Source organism: Elephantulus edwardii, unplaced genomic scaffold, assembly GCF_000299155.1.
Source record: "Elephantulus edwardii isolate Elephantulus edwardi_28Jun2011 unplaced genomic scaffold, EleEdw1.0 scaffold00001, whole genome shotgun sequence".
In the NCBI taxonomy this organism is placed as follows: domain Eukaryota; kingdom Metazoa; phylum Chordata; class Mammalia; order Macroscelidea; family Macroscelididae; genus Elephantulus; species Elephantulus edwardii.
In genome coordinates this window covers 37,578,848-37,599,251 of record NW_006399751.1, presented here as the reverse complement: position 1 = coordinate 37,599,251, position 20,404 = coordinate 37,578,848, and the positions used below count along the sequence as shown (strand labels likewise).

At 40.6% G+C, this 20,404-nt stretch overlaps 1 protein-coding gene across 1 annotated transcript in view; it reads right to left on the bottom strand.

Annotated features, from left to right (window-relative positions):
- The window catches only part of LOC102853765 (titin-like), a 294,430-nt gene that overhangs the window by 196,645 nt on the left and 77,381 nt on the right, over positions 1-20,404 (bottom strand). Inside the window, exons 50-88 of the mRNA XM_006878955.1 lie at positions 18,730-19,293; positions 17,894-18,175; positions 17,520-17,798; positions 16,815-17,093; positions 16,439-16,717; positions 16,051-16,338; positions 15,658-15,936; positions 15,278-15,559; positions 14,903-15,181; positions 14,512-14,790; positions 14,140-14,418; positions 13,729-14,016; positions 13,337-13,615; positions 12,938-13,219; positions 12,558-12,836; positions 12,171-12,449; positions 11,786-12,064; positions 11,396-11,683; positions 10,904-11,182; positions 10,411-10,692; positions 9,065-9,343; positions 8,663-8,944; positions 7,299-7,577; positions 6,901-7,188; positions 6,470-6,748; positions 6,098-6,376; positions 5,713-5,991; positions 5,283-5,570; positions 4,881-5,168; positions 4,046-4,327; positions 3,303-3,581; positions 2,901-3,182; positions 2,485-2,763; positions 2,102-2,389; positions 1,648-1,926; positions 1,214-1,492; positions 837-1,115; positions 428-715; positions 4-291 (exon numbers count right to left, since the gene is read on the bottom strand). Of these exons, the coding sequence (XP_006879017.1) occupies positions 4-291; positions 428-715; positions 837-1,115; positions 1,214-1,492; positions 1,648-1,926; positions 2,102-2,389; positions 2,485-2,763; positions 2,901-3,182; positions 3,303-3,581; positions 4,046-4,327; positions 4,881-5,168; positions 5,283-5,570; positions 5,713-5,991; positions 6,098-6,376; positions 6,470-6,748; positions 6,901-7,188; positions 7,299-7,577; positions 8,663-8,944; positions 9,065-9,343; positions 10,411-10,692; positions 10,904-11,182; positions 11,396-11,683; positions 11,786-12,064; positions 12,171-12,449; positions 12,558-12,836; positions 12,938-13,219; positions 13,337-13,615; positions 13,729-14,016; positions 14,140-14,418; positions 14,512-14,790; positions 14,903-15,181; positions 15,278-15,559; positions 15,658-15,936; positions 16,051-16,338; positions 16,439-16,717; positions 16,815-17,093; positions 17,520-17,798; positions 17,894-18,175; positions 18,730-19,293 (11,268 nt within the window). The remainder of the gene's footprint in view (positions 1-3; positions 292-427; positions 716-836; positions 1,116-1,213; positions 1,493-1,647; positions 1,927-2,101; positions 2,390-2,484; positions 2,764-2,900; positions 3,183-3,302; positions 3,582-4,045; positions 4,328-4,880; positions 5,169-5,282; positions 5,571-5,712; positions 5,992-6,097; positions 6,377-6,469; positions 6,749-6,900; positions 7,189-7,298; positions 7,578-8,662; positions 8,945-9,064; positions 9,344-10,410; positions 10,693-10,903; positions 11,183-11,395; positions 11,684-11,785; positions 12,065-12,170; positions 12,450-12,557; positions 12,837-12,937; positions 13,220-13,336; positions 13,616-13,728; positions 14,017-14,139; positions 14,419-14,511; positions 14,791-14,902; positions 15,182-15,277; positions 15,560-15,657; positions 15,937-16,050; positions 16,339-16,438; positions 16,718-16,814; positions 17,094-17,519; positions 17,799-17,893; positions 18,176-18,729; positions 19,294-20,404) is intronic.

Here is a 20,404-nt window from a genome sequence, read left to right as displayed (position 1 = left end):
TACCTTGCACACCCAGTTGAGCAGAACAAGAGTCTTTTCCAGCAACGTTGCTTGCATAGCAAGTGTACTGCCCAGCATCACCTTTGGCCACTTTGAGAACTGTCAGAGTGGCAGTATTTTCAACCAAAGTCATTTTGTAGTTGCCTCCAGGGCGAATTTCTCGGTTATCTTTGGCCCAGGTGATTTTGATGGGAGCAGTTCCAGTCACATGGCACTTAAAAGAACCACTTTCTCCAAGAGCAAGGTCTACTGATACAGGCTTTAGATCAAAGAAAGGAGGCACTTCGTGCTCTGAAAAGAATGAAGACCAAGGTGGTGATTTGTTTGCATGCTTCCAGACAGAAAGTAAAAGACACTATCAGGCCATGGGTGGCCTTACACAGTGAAGCTAGGGGATAATAAATAATCAACATGATGAGCTACTCACCTAAGAGAATGAGCTTGGCACTAGATGAAGCAGTCCCAAGAGGGTTAGAAGCTGAACAGTTATACTGACCAACATGACTCTGGTCAGTTTGCAAAATCTGAAGAGTTGCTACATTATGAACAAAAGATGTCTGCAAATTCGAATCATCTTTCAAAAGTACCCCGTCCTTGTACCAAGACACTTGAAGAGGCTCTGAGCCATTGATGCGACATTCAAATGCAACTGGGAAGCCAAGAGTCTCTTGAACATCCTTCAGTTTTCTTGCAAAAGACGGCGGAAGCTTGCGCTCTGTAAAGAAGTTTCAGATAATCCTTATTTGGAAAAGAAACATCCACCGCATATTTGAATTTTTATAAGAAAATTAAATTGTCAACATGTAGTAAGACAAGTTCAAAACACGCATCATCACCTTTGATAACAAGCACGGCTGAAGATGCCACTGCCCCCACACTATTCTCAGCTTTGCACGTATACTCTCCCACATCACTCGGGTCTACTTTGTTGATCACTAAGGAGGCAACGTTGTTTTTGAATTGCATTTTAAACGCAGGAGCTGATCGAAGTTTTGTGTGCTCTTTATACCAAGAAATTTTAATTTCTGGAGTTCCATCCACTTTACACTGCAAAGTCACGGGTTCTCCAATGGCTGCTTCCACATGTTCCAGAGGCTCAATAAAATAGGGTGGTTCTGTGGTCAAAAGGGATAGTCATCAACCAATCATGCTAACTGAGAGAAGACGCTCAAAGAAAGAAGAAAGGCTAATAAGGGAGGTTACTGCCACACACCTAGGACTGACACCAGTGCTTCACAGATGTCTTGGCCAGCCTCATTTTCTATGAGGCAACTGTATTGTGCATAGTCCTCTACGGTGCTCTCAAGAATTTCCAGTATGGTGGATTTTTCTGTCATGGTTATGCTGCAAGTAGGAGACTGGGAAAGCGCATATTCATTCTTCATCCAATTGACTGTGATTGGAGGTGTGCCTGAATACGTGGCCTCGAGAACTATGGGACTTCCTGCTTCAACACTGAAATCAGCCAGTCTCTTCACAAAGGTGGCTGGTTCTATAAAGAAAAAAACACATGGGTAAAATTCCCATCTCCAAGGGGAAAATAAGGACAAAAAAAACCCCAAAAAACCAAAACCAAAAGCAAAAAAAAAACAAAAACAAAAACCAAACTAGAAAAAGTAATATACCAAATCAGAGAAAAGAACAAACCTTTCACAAAAAGATGTGTGGTACAGGAGGCACTGCCGGCATCATTAGTAATGAGGCAAGAATAGTCTCCACTCTGCAATGGCTCCACCTCTACCAGCTCCAGCTCGGTGACAAAGTCTTCCAAAGAGATGGTGCACGATTCTCCTGACACCAATTCCCTGCTGCCTTTAAACCATTTGACATTGAAAGGAGGGGTGCCTCTTATTACACTGGTGAACGTGAGACTCATTCCAGGTAAGACTTCCACAGAGTCGGGGGTTTGTGCAAAAGATGGTGGTTCTAGATAGCCCGGAGGAAGAAAGGGGGAAATGAAAAGAAGAGAAGAAACCCCAGTGAGAAGTGCTTTTGCTCTTTGAAGACAAAGAAAGCCTGAATATGAAGACGAACTCAAGAAGAGCACTAAGTCACATGGAAGAGGTGCTGCAGAGGCAGCGGCCCAGTCCTTGTCACTGACCTTGGACTGTCAGAACTGCCGAGCACTCATCGGAACCGGCTATGTTGGCAGCCACACACGTGTATGTTCCGGTGTCAGAGGTCTCCAGCAAGTTCAAATTCAAGGTACACACATTTTCTGCAAAGCTAGACTGACACTTGGGTCCACTGATGATTTCATTTCCATCCAGAAACCAGCCAACTGAAATCGGGGCTGATCCAGACACTCGGCACTCCAGCACGGCCGAGGCCCCCAGGACGGCGTTGGTGTCCTTCAGCTTGCGGATGAAGGAAGGCGGCACAACGCGATCTACGTGAAGAAGGGTCGTTTTCATGTTTAAAGACAAGCCTTTTCTTCCCTCTACTGGAAATAACTGTATCTAGAGCAAGCCTCAAAGTACTCACCCGAAACATGGACAGAGACCGTACAGTTACTTTTCCCAACACTGTTTTTCACCTCAAAGCTATATAACCCCTTGTCACTCATTTCTGCAGAGGGGATTTTGAGGGAGGCCACTTTATTGATGAATGTAATGTGGTGTTTGCTGTCTGCAGATAATTCTCTCCCATCTTTGAACCACTTGGCTGAAAGTTCTGGAGTTCCAACCACGACACACTCTAATGCAAAAGCATTTCCAGTGGTGACAGTCATGGGTTCTGGCTTCTCTATGATTCTGGCTGGTTCTAAAAGAAGAGGCATATCATGTTGAAAATGAAGTCACTCCCAAGCACTGTTAAGAGTGTAATCAATGCATTGTTGATAGCAAATACTTTTGGATCAATCAACTTTCCTTTTTCCTAGACTGGAATCTGTTACTAACCTAGCACAGTTAAGGCTGCTGAACATTCCCGCATGCCGGCGTCGTTTTTGATTTGGCATGTGTATTTGCCTGAATTAGACGCTTCAGGGCTTCCAAGTTGGAGGGTTGCCACATTATCAACAAATGAAATCCTGGTGTTCTCACTCTCTCTGATGACATCGCCTTTATCTTTCAGCCAGACAACAGAGATGGGCTGGAAGCCCTCCACCACAGCCCGCAACTCCACAGGATCCCCCACAAGGGTGGAGGTGTCACTTAGTTTTTTCACAAATCGTGGAGGTTCTAATAGAAGAAATTATTCATCAAGGGAAAAGAAAACCATAAGAATCACAGGCACATAAAACAGGAATCAAACAAAACAAGACACACGGATGGGGGTACTTAATGCCCATGCGTACAAACCTTTGAATTTGACAGTGCAAACGCACGTGTCACCTCCCACCTCGTTTGTAGCTTTGCAGTGATACTCCCCTACATCAGGGGCTTCAAGACCAAGAATATGAAGACTCGTGTCAAAGTTCTTCGAAGTGATTTTAAATTTCTTGCTGCTTCGGACTTGCTTCCGATCTTTAAACCACACCACTTCAAATGGGGGAGTGCCCGAAATTTCACATTGGAAGACAACATCAGAGCCTTTGAGGGCTCCAACTGGAGAAGGCTTTTGGCTGAAAACAGGAGGAGCTAATAGAAAGAAAAAGACAACAATGAGAAGACTTGCTTTCTTAAAAAAAAATAAAATAAAAAATCCCGACTTTAGAATCATTAAGAGTGAATAGGCATAAGGGAATTCTGGTGGCCTAGTGGCAAAAACTGCACTGCAATCCCAGAGGTATGCGGTTTGAATTCACCAGATGCTCTGCTGGAGAAGGAGGGGCAATCTCCTCCCGTACCAGTCAGATACGATTTGACGGTACACATACAAAAATTAATAAAAGAAATTTTTAAAATAGAGTGAATAGAAAGATCATACAATGACATGCTAACACAAGAAATCATGTTTCCTCAAAATAACTTTTAGAATTCTAAGGTTATCCTAAATAACCTTGACTAAACTTCTCCCAAGTCCACTTCTGGACTTCTAACATTGCTGAGAAGGAATGCACACAAGAGGAGAAGGAGAAAGGAAGAGCTGCAAGAGGTCTAACCTTTAACTGTCAGGGCTGTGCTACAGCTGGCATCACCAACACCATTGTGAGCCTCACAGATGTAGTCCCCACTGTCCTCAGTGCTGGCTTCGTTAATGGTAAGCAGTGCCACAGAATTAGCGAATGACATGTTGTATTTCCAACTTTCATGAAGTTCACTGTCATTTCGGAACCATACAACTTTGATTTCTGGGGAACCACTTATTTTACATTCCAGGTGAATGGGTTCCCCCTGCTTGGCAACTTTTGAAGCTTCTAATTTCTGAACAAATTTTGGAGGTTCTAGTAAACCAAAGCAAAAAAGTCATTAAGGAATATTTAAAAGAACATGGCTTGTTTGTGGCTGAAGATCTTATAAAGTTACATTTAAACTGGGTCAGTATTAAGATTATACTTTCTGAGCATTTAACAGTAAAATGACTTTTTTATTAACCAACCTTTTTTTTGTTTAGTAGAGAATTTAGTTGATACATTTAATTTTACAGTTTGGGTATATAAGATAAAAATATACATGTTAGTGTATCATAGATGCATTTACTAGATATAATTAAGTTATAATGTCATTTAATAAGAAAATAATTTTAAAAGAGCATAACTGAAATAATATTCAGCAGATTTCAATTAAACAATATCCTTTGATGACATTACCCCTAAAAATACATTAACTTAAAATACATATTAAAAAAGTTGAACTTTGTTACTGTCAAAACCAATGTATAAATTTCTAATATGGTCCAGTTAGTCTGTTCCAAACATTTCAAAGCAAAAGAAAGCTTTAGAAGACAATTACACAAACATGAACAAGAACAAATGTTGGTAAACCACACAATGATACCTTTGACACTGAGTTGAGCTGAGCACATGTCTTTGCCAACATCATTGGTTGCCTGGCAAGTGTACTGGCCAGAGTCTCCTTTGCCTACTTTAAGAATTCTTAAGTGTGGAGTGTTCCCAACACAGGTGATTGTATAGTTTCCACCAGGACGAATCTCCTTGTTATCTTTTGACCAAGTGATTCTCATTGGCTGGGCACCAGTAACATGACACTCAAAATCAGCACTTTCTCCAGCAATGACATCTATAGATACAGGCTTGATGTCAAAGAAGGGAGATTTCTTAGGTTCTGGAAGATAAGAGGAAAAGGCAATGTGTATTGTATTGTTTTGTTTTTTTTCCCATTGGCCAATGCAGTAAGAATCCATGATTTGTAAAGAGAAAGATTAACATGAAAACCAACCTCTTGCTGTCAGTCTAGCACTAGAAGATGCCGTACCAAGTGGATTGGAAGCTGAGCAAGAGTACTGACCAGAGTGACTTAAGTCAGTCTGCAAAATCTTTAATGTTGCTACATTATCTACAAATGATGTTTGCAGATTTTCATCATCTCTTAGAAGTACACCGTCTCTATACCAGCACACCTGAATAGGTGCTGAGCCATTTAATCGGCAAGTGAGTGTAACTGGTAAGCCAACAGTTTGCTCAATGTCCTTCAACTGTCTTGCAAAGGAAGGTGGAAGCTGGCGCTCTGTAGGAAAACCACACTTGAGATATTAATAGCTGAAAGGTAAATTAACTTTCCAATAAAGATAAAAATGTGAAGAAAAGCAAAAACCCCAACCAAACCAAACAACACAACCCCCCTTTCTTTGTTTTCAACACGTCATCACCTTGAATTCTGAAGGTTGTCGTAGAAGAAGCCGTTCCTATACTATTTTCTGCCTTACACGTGTATTCCCCACTGTCATTCATATTCACTTTGTTAAAAACAAGTGTGGCCACATTATTTGTAAAGTAGGTTCTGTATTCAGGAGTTGGCCGTAACTTGGTGTCTCCTTTGTACCAAAACACTGTAATTTCTGGTGTCCCGGCAACTTGGCATTGCAAAGATACTGAATCTCCAACAGCTGCCTCTAGAGGTTCCAGTTCCGTAACAAAATAAGGAGGTTCTAAAGAATAAAGGCTCACAATCAGCAATTGGAATGAAAGAAAACTGAGCAAAACCATGCTTCACACTAGATGAACACAAATAATTAAAGAATGAGTGCAACACACCTAAAGTAGAGACGAGAGCTTCACAAACGTCTCTTCCTGCCTCATTTTCAATCTCGCAGGAATACTGTCCTGCGTCTCCTTTTGTGCTATTGAGAATTTCCAAGATGCAGGTTTTCTCTGTTGTGACAATGCTGCATTTTTCAGACTGAGTTATGTTAAGACCATTCTTTTTCCAGGTGACTGAAATTGGAAGTGTTCCAGTGTAGGTGCTCTCCAGAATGATGGATTTCCCGGGTTCTACAGAGTGATCACTTAATTTCTTCACAAACGCAGCTGGTTCTGGGGAGTGACAAAGCCCAGTGGTCAAACACAGTAAAAACACAATGAAGACAGCAAGCAGAAACGAGGAACATCAAATACATGTGAGCCAACCTTTCACAAAGAGCCGTGTTGTACAGGATGCCTGGCCAGCATTGTTGGAAACCACACAGGTGTATTCCCCACTCTGGGATATATCAACATTAAATAATTCCAGTTCGGCCACAGTGTCTTCAAAGTAGATGTTACACTTGTCTCCTTTCACTAGTTCTCTGGCACCTCTGAACCAGCCAACCTTGAAAGGTGGGGTTCCTCTAATAACACTGGTGAAGGTGACATTTTTGCCCGGCAGTACTTCTGAAGGCTCAGGCTCTTTCACAAAGGAAGGTGCTTCTACATAGACAAGAAAGACAATGAAAAGATCCTGTAAGCCTCACATCTAGATGCAACTCTGAACCAATAAAGAGAACTTTGGAATGTTTATCCCGCTGGATGTGGGCTCAAGAAGGAATTTGTAAGAAAGAGTTTGACGGTCTGACACTGACCTTGCACAGTCAACACTGCACGGCATTCGTCGGACCCAGCCACATTAGCAGCCACGCATGTGTAATGGCCCATATCTGATGAGTCCAGAGAATTCAACTGCAAAGTGCAGACATTATCTGAAAACGTGGTTTGGTACTTGGCACCACTGACAATCTTGGTTTTCTCATGAAACCAGGCAACGGAGATAGGGGATGACCCAGCAACTTTGCAGTCCAAGATACAAGAGGTTCCCAAGACCCCGCCAGTGTTCTTCAGTCTCCGTGTGAAAGAGGGAGGAACCATCCGGTCTGTGAGAAAAAAGGCAAGAGATTCATGGTGATATTAGAAAAGAGAAAGAACTGGAAAGCCTCTTGTAAAAGGAAGTGGCAAGCCATCAGTGGGAACCATTTGCACTAACCTGACACATCAATCACAGCAGTGCAGCTGCTTTTTCCAACGTTATTTTGAACCTGGAAGGTGTATGTGCCTGCATCTTGCTTTTCCACAGAGATGATTTTTAAAGTAGAGACTTTGTTGTAGAAGCTAAATTTGTGTTTTTGGCTGCTGGTCAACAGTTTTCCATCCTTGTACCATTCCACTGAGAGTTCAGGAGTGCCAGCCACCTTACACTCCACAGTGCATGTTTCTCCCACCGTCACTGTCATTGGTCCTGCCTTCTCGACAATGACTGCAGGCTCTGAAATAAAACGTGATATCCATCTGTCAAAGTGTGTGACCTTTACTAAATGACTGTGCTAGGTTTAAATCTATCAGCTCCTACACAGCAGAAAGATGGGCAAGGTCCTCCCTTGCAATTTACATTCTCTGAAAGTGGGTTGGGGAATCAGCTATAAGTTGCTTTTGACTTGAAATCATTGAGTGAGTGATTTTCATTTTGCTAAGATTTTTCTCCAGTGGTAGGATTATGCGAGGGCTCTCCCCTAGATTATAAAATTTGATTCCATAATAACATGCTGTTATCAAATTATAGGAGCTATTATTAAGAAACATGTTTGTGTACTATTCTACTTCCAGTCAGTTTAGACAATATACATTGGAAAGTGTATATCAGTTTGACTTAAACCTTGCATTACTTGGGTTTTCATTTTTTTTTTTAGATTTTTCTGCTTTAAGATGTTAAAGACTGTTTTTGAAAGCTCTTATCTAAATAATTTCTAAATTGAAATTTAATATTTCCCCTCCTCCCTAAACAAGAACTCAAGTTTCCTATTAATATTAGATCTTTGATGCCCCTAAGTTTTGAAAACTAGTTCTTTGGAAGCAAAATTTCCTTGTAGCGTTTGCTGATTCTCAACTGTTATAAATTTATAAGCAAAAGATATCCAAACTAAACTCATTGCTTTTTAGTCAATTTTTGTTCATAGCCACCTTCTATTTGGTTTTTGTCCATTTTTCTGGGGGAAGAGAATGTCTCTTTCTTCTTCAAAGCAACTAGGAGATTTAATAACCAGCCTTTCAGCTAACAACCCAACACATTAAGCACTATGTCTTGAGAGTTCACTGAAGCAAAATAGTCATTATTAAATCTGCTAGTCTATCAGTAGAGTGAGCACTAACATGAATGTTTAAATATTGTGAGAATCACAGAAAGAGAGAACAATGCTTGAAAGATTGATTAGGTCCTTTGCCCTAAACCTCACAAATAGGTGAGGATCAAGAAATACATTTATAGAAGAAATTCAGGAAAAAGAGATTCATCCAGCCAATCTTAGTAATGTATGCCAGTGTTTGGTACCATTCTCCCTCGGGGATTGTACCGACCTAGAACAGTCAGAGTGGCCATGTTCTCCCTCGTTCCACCATCATTCTTGGCCTGGCAGATGTATTTTCCAGCATTAGCTGGTTCTGCTTTTGCGATCTGCAGAGTTGCAACATTTCCCACAAATGTAATCCTGATGTTTTCACTCTCTCTAATCACTTCTTCCTTCTCTTTAAGCCACTGAACAGAAATAGGCTGGGCGCCTTCTATGGATGCTTGTAACTCAGCCGGCTCTCCAGCTACCACCGTGAGGCTGCTCAGTTTGGAGATAAACTTTGGTGGTTCTGAACAAAGAAAGGTAGATGGAAGTTGTTGAAGAGATTGTCCAGATAATGGAAGAGAGATAAATATTAAGCATCTTGCACATTCTGAATATTTCTGTCACATACAGAAAGCGGACTCACCTTTTAATTTGACAATGCAAATGCAAGTATCACTTCCTACTTCATTCTGTGCTTTGCAGTGGTATTCACCAATGTCTGAAGTTTCAACATTTAGAATGTGAATACTTGCATGGAAGTTTTTGTATGCAATCTTATATTTCTTGCTACTTCGGAGTTGACGTTTGTCTTTAAACCACACCACCTCAAATGGTGGTGTTCCTGAAAGTTCACACTCAAGACTAACTTCAGTGTTCTTAAGGGTTTCTACTATAGGAGGGACGCTGCTAAAAACAGGTGGTTCTGAAAAAGAAAAAAAAATGCTCCATGAATTGGGCCATTCAGCTTCATAGAATAAGAGGTTTTTCTTTCTTTGTTTAAAATGGCAAAGAAGTATCAGAGTACTCTAAAAATTAAAATGGTGTTCAACACTGTCACACTATCTCTCAGAGGGGTGTTTGAGCTTTAAGAGATCATTCAACTAGATCCCAAACTAGAGTCTAGATAATTGACTCAGCCACTGCATTTTAAGATTTCAACCCTACCTATTTCACATTACTAATTTACTATAAAGATTCACATGAAAATTTGTAAGAAAACAAATATACTAATATGATTTATGTGGGATACAGAGTCCTGACAACAATGATAAAAGTTGTTATATGTGCTCTACTGCTACACCACTGGGAGGTCCTCACAATATCTGTGATCTGAACCCTCTAATTCAACAAGCAGGAATTGCAATAATTGCCTTTCAGCATGACAAACTTGGATTTTGTGATAAATATACTGAAAATGATAGTAGAAAATACTGGTATGGCTTGTATTAAAGAGACAGTAATGTAATTTTTGAAAGTTGTTGTTATGTGCCATTGATTTGAGTATGATTCCCAGCAACTCTTTTGAAAGATAAGAACTAATTATTGTGAAAGAGAAGAAAAGTATATTTGCCTTGTTTAATTAGAAGTGAAAATTTATTGCTTTCATCCTGAATGGATGTAGTAAATGTACCTTCTTATTGATGAAATAGCTATTATTATAACAAAGAGATGAAAAATGGATAGAAGGCAAAAGCATTTTTAAAATATGCTTACTTTGTTTCTTTTGTGCATATCTGAACCAACAATTTTGTACTCAGATAGTGTTCTGAGGTTATCAGAATTATAACATTATGATAATTTAAAAATGTCAGAATAATTAGCTATATATAACTACAGTTTAAGAGGAAGTATCACTTCACATAGAAATGATAGGCTGGGTAATGCTTATAATCTCAAATGAAAACCAAAATGATAGTAAAAAGCTAAGCGGTATGGTACGCAAAGGAGAAGAAAAGTATCAGATAAAAAGAAACAGAAGAAAGAGTCTACCTTTTACTATAACCTTGGTACTGCAGCTGGTGCTGCCAGCAGGATTCTGAGCTTCACAGATGAAGTCCCCACTGTCCTCAGTACCAAGACTGTTCATCTGCAAGACCGCCACTGAGTCAATGAAAGTCATTGTGTATTTCTCACTGGTTGGAAGTTCATGCTCATTTCTGTACCACATGACTTTGATTTCTGGAGATCCAGTTATCTTGCATTCAAGTCGTGCTGAATCACCTGCTTTCACAATTTTAGTTGCTTCTAGTTTCTTTACAAACTTTGGAGGTTCTAGAGAGTCAAAGAAAGAAGAGATTATGAGGGAACAGATGTGAGTAATAAAAGTTAAATTAGGCAGTGTGAAGAAGAGATAATAAATAATGGCAGTCTACTGTGTTAAAGAAAGAGTACTTTCTTGATTGGCAAGATGCACCAAAACAGACTACAGAAAGAATTGGAGCCACGGGTGAGACAGAAACATAAAACAATCAAACGCGCACACCTGTCACATGCAACACTGTAGTGCAAGAGTCGCTACCAACATCATTGGTAACTTGACAAGTATATTGTCCAGTCTTAGAAGCATCCACTGAGTAGAGATTTAAAAAGCTAGTTGACCCTTCCAAGCCAATAAAGCACTTGGGTCCAGAGACAAGTTCCACATCATCCTTCAACCACTTGATTTTAAATGGTGGTGTTCCTTTGAGAACTGCTTTAAATTCCACTGTAGAATCAGGTGTGGCTTGTTGGCGCTCAGGTTTCACTAGAAAGCTTGGTGGTTCTAGAGATTTCAAGAGAAACAGATGTAATTAAATTTCTTATCATTGCATTATTTAGATATTTTTCTGGACATACAAGAAAATATACTAAAAAAGAGGTCATCATGGAATTTTTCTTGAATTAAAGAAACAAAGTTAATAAAGAGCAGTGGAAAGGTGATACAATCTAAAGTATTCACAAAGAAGACCCCAGAATGAGGTAAAGAAATCCGAACCTTTCACAGTCAAGATGCCGCTACACGCATCATCCCCAGCTACGTTGGATACTTTGCATGTGTAATTTGCAGTATCTTCTAATTCCAGATTGTTGACTTCCAGTGACATGGTGTTCTCATGACACACCAGCCTGTATTTTGCACTTGTAGAGATCTCTTTTTCATCCTTAAACCACTGAGCACTAATAGGAAGTGAGCCAGAAACCTTGCACTCCATATGAACAGAGGAACCCAGAACTTTGTCCATTTTGGTGAGTTTTTTGATGAATGATGGAGGGATATTTTGATCTGTTCAATGAGAATAGCAAAAGTTATCCAGTAACATGTCACCATTTATTTACAAAGTGCATCTTCTAAGTAAGAGAAGCTGACCAGGGCAAAGATACAAACCTAGTACTCTCAAGGTGGCATCACAGCTACTGCTTCCAAAGTCATTTTCGACCTTGAACGTATACTGGCCACTGTCTTGTTTCATTACTGACTGAATCCTAAAGCTTGCCACGTTATTTTCAAAGCTCATTGAAAAGTATCTACTGGGCACAATTTGTTTCCCATCTTTGAGCCATTTGACCTTGAGTTCTGGTGTTCCAGCCACAACGCACTCCAAGGTCACTGGGTCTTTCTCAGTTACATCAATTGATTTTGCCTTCTCTATGATTTGAGCAGGTTCTGCGATAAGAATGAAGACATGGATGAGTTACATGGATCATCCCACCAGAAACAAGCTGTGCTGACTAAATTGCTTCTATAGACAAAAGTTAAAAAGCTTACACACCTTGCACAAGAAGAAAAGCGTAGCACCGCTCTACTCCTGACTCATTCTTGGCCTGACAAGTGTATCTTCCACTGTGACCATTATCCACAGCTCTGATCTGAAGAGCGGCCACATTGTTCACAAATGAAATACGAATATTCTCGTCTTCATTGAGAATATGATCATCTTTGAGCCAGGTTATGGAAATAGGAGGGGACCCTGCCACTGTAGCCTGAAAGGTGGCAGAACTTTTCAAGACAGTTGTGACATTTTCTATCTTCTTAGTGAATGATGGAGGTTCTGTGATTAAGTAAGAGTGTAGAAAGAAGCGCATTTTAATTGAGACCCTTAATCATAAAGTTAAAAGACTGAGTAGAAGTTTTATTGAATTGTGTGTCTGTGACTGACCTTTCAGGGAGACTTTAGTACTGCAAGAGCAGCTGCCTCCTTCATTGGATACAATACACTGGTAATCTCCAGTGTCAGAAGTGTCACTTCTGGTTATGTGAAGGTTAAACACAGACACTCTGTCAGTAAGTGTATATTTTTTGCTGCTACGAATTTCCTTGTTATTCTTTAGCCACGTGACTTCAAATGGCGCTGTTCCCATGACTTCACACTCCAACTCCACATCACTATCTCTCACAACTTCCACAGGTGTCAGCTCCCTGATAAAGGTGGGAGGTTCTAAAGATTCAAAAAGAACACAGAAACTAGCTTACTCCAGGGGAGCTCAGAGGTCTACAAGGTGGCAGAGCCCAAATGTGAAGCAGATTCTAATAACAAACCTTTCACTTTTAGTTCAATGCTGCAGCTAGCTGTGCCTGCATCATTTCGAGCTTCACAGACGTAAGTTCCACTATTTTCTACCCGAGCACCAGTTATCTGGAAAGTGGCTAAACCATCCACAAAGGAAATGCCATGTTTCTCAATGGCTGTTATCTCATTCCCATCCAGATACCAAGAAACCTTGATTTCAGGGGTGCCTGTGATTTGGCATTCAAACGTTGTTGACTGTCCATTCCTCAACACTAATATTGGACTGGGCTTCTTAATGAATTGAGGTGGTTCTGAATATGAAAAAAAATTTGAATATTTTTAATAACAAATGAACAAAATTACTTTCTCAGCTCCCTATTCCCCAGTGAAAATCTAGACTAGAAAGCGAAGAGATGTGATGAGCAGACCTTTTACAAAGAGGGTGGCTTTACTGGTTGCTGTACCAACATCATTGTTCAGTTGGCAAATGTAGGTCCCAGAATCGGCAACTTTGGTTGAAAAGAGCTCTAGAATAGTGGAGGTGTCATCCTTCCAAACCGAGCGAGATGCTCCCGAGTGCAACTCTTTGTTATCTTTAAACCACTTTATTGTCATGGGTGCAGTACCCCCCACAAGAGCCTTTAACTGAACTCTGGCATTAGGATTAACATCTTGAGACTGTGGTTTCTCCACGAAGTAAGGGGGCTCTGTGTTAAAGAAAAAGCAAATGGGGAAGAGAAAGATTTATTTTCTGAGCAATAAAGTTAAGAATTAAGAAAACACAGTAAGTGTGTGATAGGCAAAGGTAAAAGCTGCCAACCTTTGACGGTCAGATGACCGCTGCACTGGTTGTGGCCTGCCTTGTTGGTGGCAGAACAAGTATATGTGCCACTGTCTGTGCCTTCCAGCTGACTGATTTCCAAGAAGGCAGTATTGTCATGGAAAGAGAATTTGTACTTTTCACTAGCTGAAATTTCCTGGTCATCTTTAAACCACTGGATGCTTATGGGATGTGACCCAGCCACTATACATTCTAAGTCAATGAAAGACCCTTTAATGCTGTCCATTTTCTTCAGCTTTTTGGTGAATGAAGGAGGAATGATAAGATCTATCCAACAGAAAAGCAAAAAAAGAATGTTAGGTCAAACTCTCAATGTACCTTCTTTTCAATTGTAAGAGACAAAGGAGCAGAGGAATGTCTAACTCCTCACCAAAGAGAAGCGATACCAACCTAATACATTAATGCTAGCCTTGCAGCTGCTTCTCCCAACGTCATTTTGCACCTCAAAAGTATATTCTCCACTATCTTTCTTTTCAGTAGAAATAATCTTCAGTATGGAGACTGTGTCAGTAACACTGATCTTATATTTGGGGCCCAGGGCCAGTTCTTGGCCATCCTTATACCATTTGGCCGTAATCTCCTTCGTCCCTGAAAATTTAACCTGCAAAGTGGCTGGGTCTCCTTGAGTGACATCTATAGACACAGCCTCATCAGTGATTGTTGCTGGCTCTGCAGAAAACAAAAGAATAAAAAGAGACTGAGAACTGCCCTGCCAAAAGGCTTATTTCTTCCTGAAACTCAAGGGAACATTCCAGAACCAACCTTTTACTGAGAGTAAAGCAGAACACCTTTGTAAACCTGCGTCATTTTTGGCCTGACAGACATATTTCCCATCATGCTTTACTTCAATGCCACTGAGGTACAGGCTTGCCACATTGTTCTCAAAGGTCATTCTTATATTATCATCTTCGGTGATTTCCTCGTTGTCTTTCAACCAAGTGACTGTAATTGGCAGGGAGCCCTTCAGAGTTGCTTGGAAGGCGGCGGTGCCTCCTCGAAGGGAGCTGGTGCTCTCGATCTTCTTCACAAAGGACGGGGGTTCTGATAGAAGAATGGATTCTCCATCAAGCCCAGCTCTTGGAACAATACTGTCATTTTCTTTTAAAGAACTGACCCTGCACAGAGCCAACCCATAATCTGAACCCGTACTGACCTCTTAAAGTCACCCTGGCACTGCAGGTGCTGCTCCCCACCTCATTGGTCACCCGACACTGATACTCGCCAGCATCTGCTGCTACAAACTTGAGAACCTGCAGGCTAACCAACTGGTCCTGAATGAAGGTCTTATACTTCCTACCGCTCCGCAGAGTCGTGTTGTCTTTGAACCAAGTGATCTCGAAGGGAGGCGTGCCTGCCACTTCGGCCAGCAGCATGACATCGTACTCCTTCAACACCTCAATTGGCTTAAATTCTTTGGTAAAGTAAGGTGATTCTATGGTAGAAAAGGATTTGTTTTGCATTATTAGGGGAGAGCTCTAGGCTCCGCGTCTCAATTTGGGTCAACACAAGAAGCAAGATATAAACCAACCTTTCACTATTACGATGCTGCTGCAGTGGTCACTGCCAGCTTCATTTTGAGCCTCACACATATATTCGCCACTGTCTTCGGTGGCAACATCCGTAAGCATCAGGACCGCAGTGGACTCCACAAAAGACATTCTGTGTTTGCTGCTCTCCTTAATTTCTCTATCGTTTACAAACCATGTGATTTTAATGGGAGGAGTGCCAGTTACTTTGCAGGTGAGCTGAGTGGTGTCTCCCTTCTTTAACAGTAGCGATGGCTCTAACCTTTCAACAAATGTGGCAGGTCCTGCGAAAGGAAGGGGGTTAGTAAGAAATGCGAGCAAGAAGAAGAAAGAATTTAAAGTAGTAAAGAAAAAAAAAGATGCCAGGAAAAAAGATGCAAACCTTTCACAAACAAGTTTGCACTGCATTCCACGCTTCCGGCGACGTTGCTGACTTTACAGGTGTATGTGCCTGAGTCAGAGGTTTTCACTGCATAGAGCTCCAGAGAACTTTCTAGAGCTTCTCTGGTAATGTAGCAGCTGCCACCAGAAACCAGCTCTTTGTCCCCCTTGAACCATCTGATTGTGAGAGGGATAGAGCCTTGGAAAGTGCTCTTCAGACAAACTGCAGAGCCAGGCAGAACATCCTTTGATCTGGGCTTGGTTACAAAACTAGGTGGTTCTGAAGAAGAGGTATAAGAAAGAATGTCAAAGAGTTAAGAGACGTGATTTAGGGAAGAAACCTTAATTTGACCACAGTTTATGATAAGAATAAAATGCAAAGTCTCCAGCCAACCTTGCACAATCAGGGCTCCGCTGCTGTCTTTGCTTCCCACCGAATTGGTGGCTCTGCAAGTGAAATTGCCTGCGTCATTCATGTCTACTCTGCTTATCTCCAAGGAGGCTGTGCCTTCCACAAAGGCTATTCGGTATCTGTCAGAGGAGGCGATCTCTTTACCATCCTTAAACCAGGACACCCTCATGGGCAGGGAGCCAGCGATTTTGCAGTCCAGCCTGCAGGCGCCACTGATGACGCTATCCACGTTGCGCAAGGGTTTGGTGAAAAACGGTGCAATGTCTCGATCTGTTCATGGTACAAGAAGGGGGGAGGGAATCAATGTGGGTGGGTTTGGTTTCCCCTGTGCTTCAAAGGGCAGCATAGCACTGCTTCCTACAATACTAACCTAAAACGGTGAATGCTGTCTCACAGGAGCTGGTGCCGACTTCGTTGGAAATCTCAAACGTGTACTGGCCACTATCATGTAGTTCAGCGGAATAGAATTTGAGTTGGGCTACGTTATTTTTAAAGCTTATTCTGTATTTTTTACTGGCGACCAAAGGTCTCCCATCTTTGTACCATTTGGGCTTGAGTTCTGGGGTACCTGCAACGGTGTACTCGAGCGTGGCGGGGTCTCCAGCTGTCACTTGGATCAGCTCTGCCCTCTCAATGATCTTGGCAGGTTCTACAATGGTATTAAACAGTTAGAATTTCTAGGCACGCATTAAGGGTTCAACTATAAATGGAAATAGGGATTCAGAATTTAATGTTCCTACACAAACCTTTAACAATTAATTCCCCAACAGATGTTTGACTCCCTGCTTCATTTTCAGCCAGGCATGTGTATTTGCCTCCATAGCTAATCTGCACATCAGGTATTATCAAGACTGCCACCCCATTGGCAAAGCTCATTTTGATTTTTTCATCTTCTTTAATGACCTCTTGTCCTTTCATCCATGTGACAGAAATGGGTTCTGACCCTCTCACAGCCGCTTGTAAAGTAACAGTCTGGCCTGCTAGTGCAGTAAAATCATCTACTTTCTTTACAAAAGTTGGTGGTTCTAATCAAAGAGAGCAGAAAAGAAGTGTCAATTAGTGTCAAACACTTTCATCACCATGAATAATTAAGAGTTTCATCTAATTTGCATGCATCTTGTCCAATATGGCTATTTCATGATTGGGGTAATAAAAAAATTGAGAAATTATAATTCCACTCAAGAGATAGAAGCATAGAAGACATAAAGTTGTCAGCCATAGGTGACTTACTTACTATATAATACTATATAATTCCCTTTATCACAAGGACTAAGTATTTACACTTATGCCAACACAAGGTTGTTGACTTTGTTCCCCAGTTCCCAGATCAATTGAAGAGAAACCATATTGTCAAAGGTTAAGGGAAGAAGATAAAGTACCAGTTTTCTTTCCATGGGTTAAGAAAGCTATTCTAACAATTTGTTAGAGAGATGTCAGTTCCATACACTAACCTTTTAATAAGTGGGTTGCGACACAGCCACACTTCCCGACTTCGTTAGCTACAACACATTCATATTCACCAACATCTGCACTATTGAAAGAAAAGATCTCCAGGGATACAAGGGACTTCTGCGAAAACAACCTGTACTTTTTGCTACTTCGAATTTGCTTCTTGTCTTTGAACCAGCTAATTTCAAATGGTCCAGTGCCCGAGATCTCACACTGAAGGAGGGCATTTGCTCCTCTCACTATGTCTGCAGGCTCGAGAGCCTTGATGAAAGAAGGAGGTTCTACAAAAGCATGAAAGCATTTATAAGTAACGTTTCAAGCAGTTAAAAAGAAAGTCTTATCTCAGAAACAGTGGACTAGAACTGAGAAAACAAACCTTTGATAACTATTTCAGTACTGCAACTGTCACTGCCAATGTCATTAACTGCTTCACAGGAGTAACTTCCACTGTCTTCAACTTTTACGTCTGTAATGTCGAGGACAGCTTCCGAATTGGCAAAAGACATTCGGATTGTGTTACTTTCGTGAAGTTCTTTGTTGTTTTTAAACCAGGTCACCTGGATCACAGGTGAACCTTTGAGTTTACAATGGAGGCGTGCGGATTCTCCAGGGAGCATTAAATAAGAGGGATCCACCTTCTTCACAAATGAGGGTGGCTCTACACCACGTTTATGAAAAGAGAAAGGAAAAGATAGCTTAAGCCTAAAACGCCACAGAAGAAAATAAGACATGCAACAAAAGGAGGCACACAGGTGTACACACACACACACACACACACACACACACACACACACACACTTCACACACTATCTGGAAAAGCAGTGGTGCACTTAATAGCTTTCAATGTTTCAAAAACATGTGACTAGTGTTTGGATTACAGGGATATAAAAAACCCCAAAGCCAATCCCCAAACCCAATCCCAAAGATGTATTTACCCAAAGATCTCTTTTATAAAAGATGCTAAAGATTGTCTAGATAAAGTTCTTGGAAGAAATTTTAAGCATGTCTTGTTAATGGAAGACAGTTTTAAAAGAACAAAATAAGGGCATTTAGAAGATTGGGGGGGGGGAATCCAAGATTCCCCAAATCAACACTTAGTAGAGGGAAATAATTTGAAGAGTAAAGTACCCTGACTGCATTGTTTGTCAATAATGTGTCTACTGTGGCTTCCCTCTAGAGAAAGAAAGAAAACACACAATGTACGCGTCTTACCTCGAATAGTTACCACTGCTGAAGAGGAGCTGCTTCCAGCCTCATTTGAAGCTGTGCAGACATACATGCCTGTATCTTTTAGTTTGGCCAGAGGAATCTCCAGTGATGCTATTTTATCTTCAAAATAGATCTTATAGTCTTTCCCGGGAGGGAGTTTCTGCCCATCTTTATTCCATGTAACTGTAACTTTTCTGTCTTCGTCTACTTGGCACTCCAGGTGCACCTTCTTATTGATGGCTGATTGCACAGGTTCTAATTCTTTAATGAAATGAGGCTTGTCAATTATGATCAACTCAGCTTGACACATGTCAGCTCCAAACTTGTTAGAAGCCTTACAAGAGTAAACACCTCGATCTTGAGTTGTAAGATTTGAGAGTTCTAAAACGTGCTTGTTTTCTGTATCTGAAATCTTGCAGTTGGGTGAAGGGGCTAGTGCAGTGCCATCTTTCTGCCAGATGGTTTCAATTGTGGGGGTCCCTGACACGGTGCAAATGAACTTGGCTGCCTTTCCCACAAAAGTCGTAATGGGCTTAGGTCTGGTGAGAAAGGCTGGAGGATATGCCTCTGAAAAAGAAATTGTGTCAGTGTTACATTTCGTTCCCATTAAAACTCCTATTGTAATTTTATATTCCAGGATAGATAAAAGACAAGCTTTGTATTTAGACAGACATAAGATGTTATTTAAAATAAGTAATGCATTAATAAGAATAAAATATTTGTCAAAGAAAAGAATGTGAGCATTCTTTGTAGAGTGAGACTTTGCTTTAAATATCTCTATAGTAAGAAATCAACACCACAGCAACATCTAAATACATCATCATGAAGGAACAAATGTCCTTTTATTTAACAATGAATTACTATCACTAAAGATGTTTCCATTTCAGTATTTGATTGTTTGATCAATTAAATTTAATTAAATTCTATTAATTAGAAGACTGTAAGGATGATAAAATTTAATTGACTCTTGTAAAGACTAGAAAGGTATTATTGATAAGATTGAAGTAGTTTTATTTCATAAAGTCTCTTTAGTTCTCATACTCAATCTCCAGCAAATCTTTTACTGATGTGACTATGAACACATCCCTTAGGCGATTTCAAACTTGGAAACATTTTTAATGTCAATAATGTTCCATTTTCACTATGAATTTTGAAGAAAGTCTTCAAGAACTAATAGAAAATGAAAAAAATAAACCCAATAGCCTATTTATTCTTTCCTCTTAGTAAATGCATCTATCAATCCCATTAATGAGTTAGCCTAACTTGAGTAAAGAATATTCCAAATATAACTACAAATAGAGCCAAGGAGCAAAAAACACTGTTAAGACCCCAAGAAACTGTCTAGGTTCCTTAGGATATTGGCAGATTTTTCAGAAATGTAAAATCAGAAGTAGAGAAAATCATTTTGAGAAGATGCTACAGAAAATATTGACTTTTGCAAGTTTAAGAGATGTGCTGCATTTGGCCTCCTGCGACGCTCTCAATGAAAAGAAGCACCAGAAACAATCTCCCACCTAGACATTCCCTGCGTGACTGCTCTCAGCAGCACGACTCTCACTTATTTCTAGCTCCAAACCACAGTTCACACACACATATTTCCTTGGCAGGGAGAAAGAAAGGGAGAGAGGGAGAGAGAAAGAGAGAAAGAGAGAGAGAGAGAGAGAGAGAGAGAGAGAGA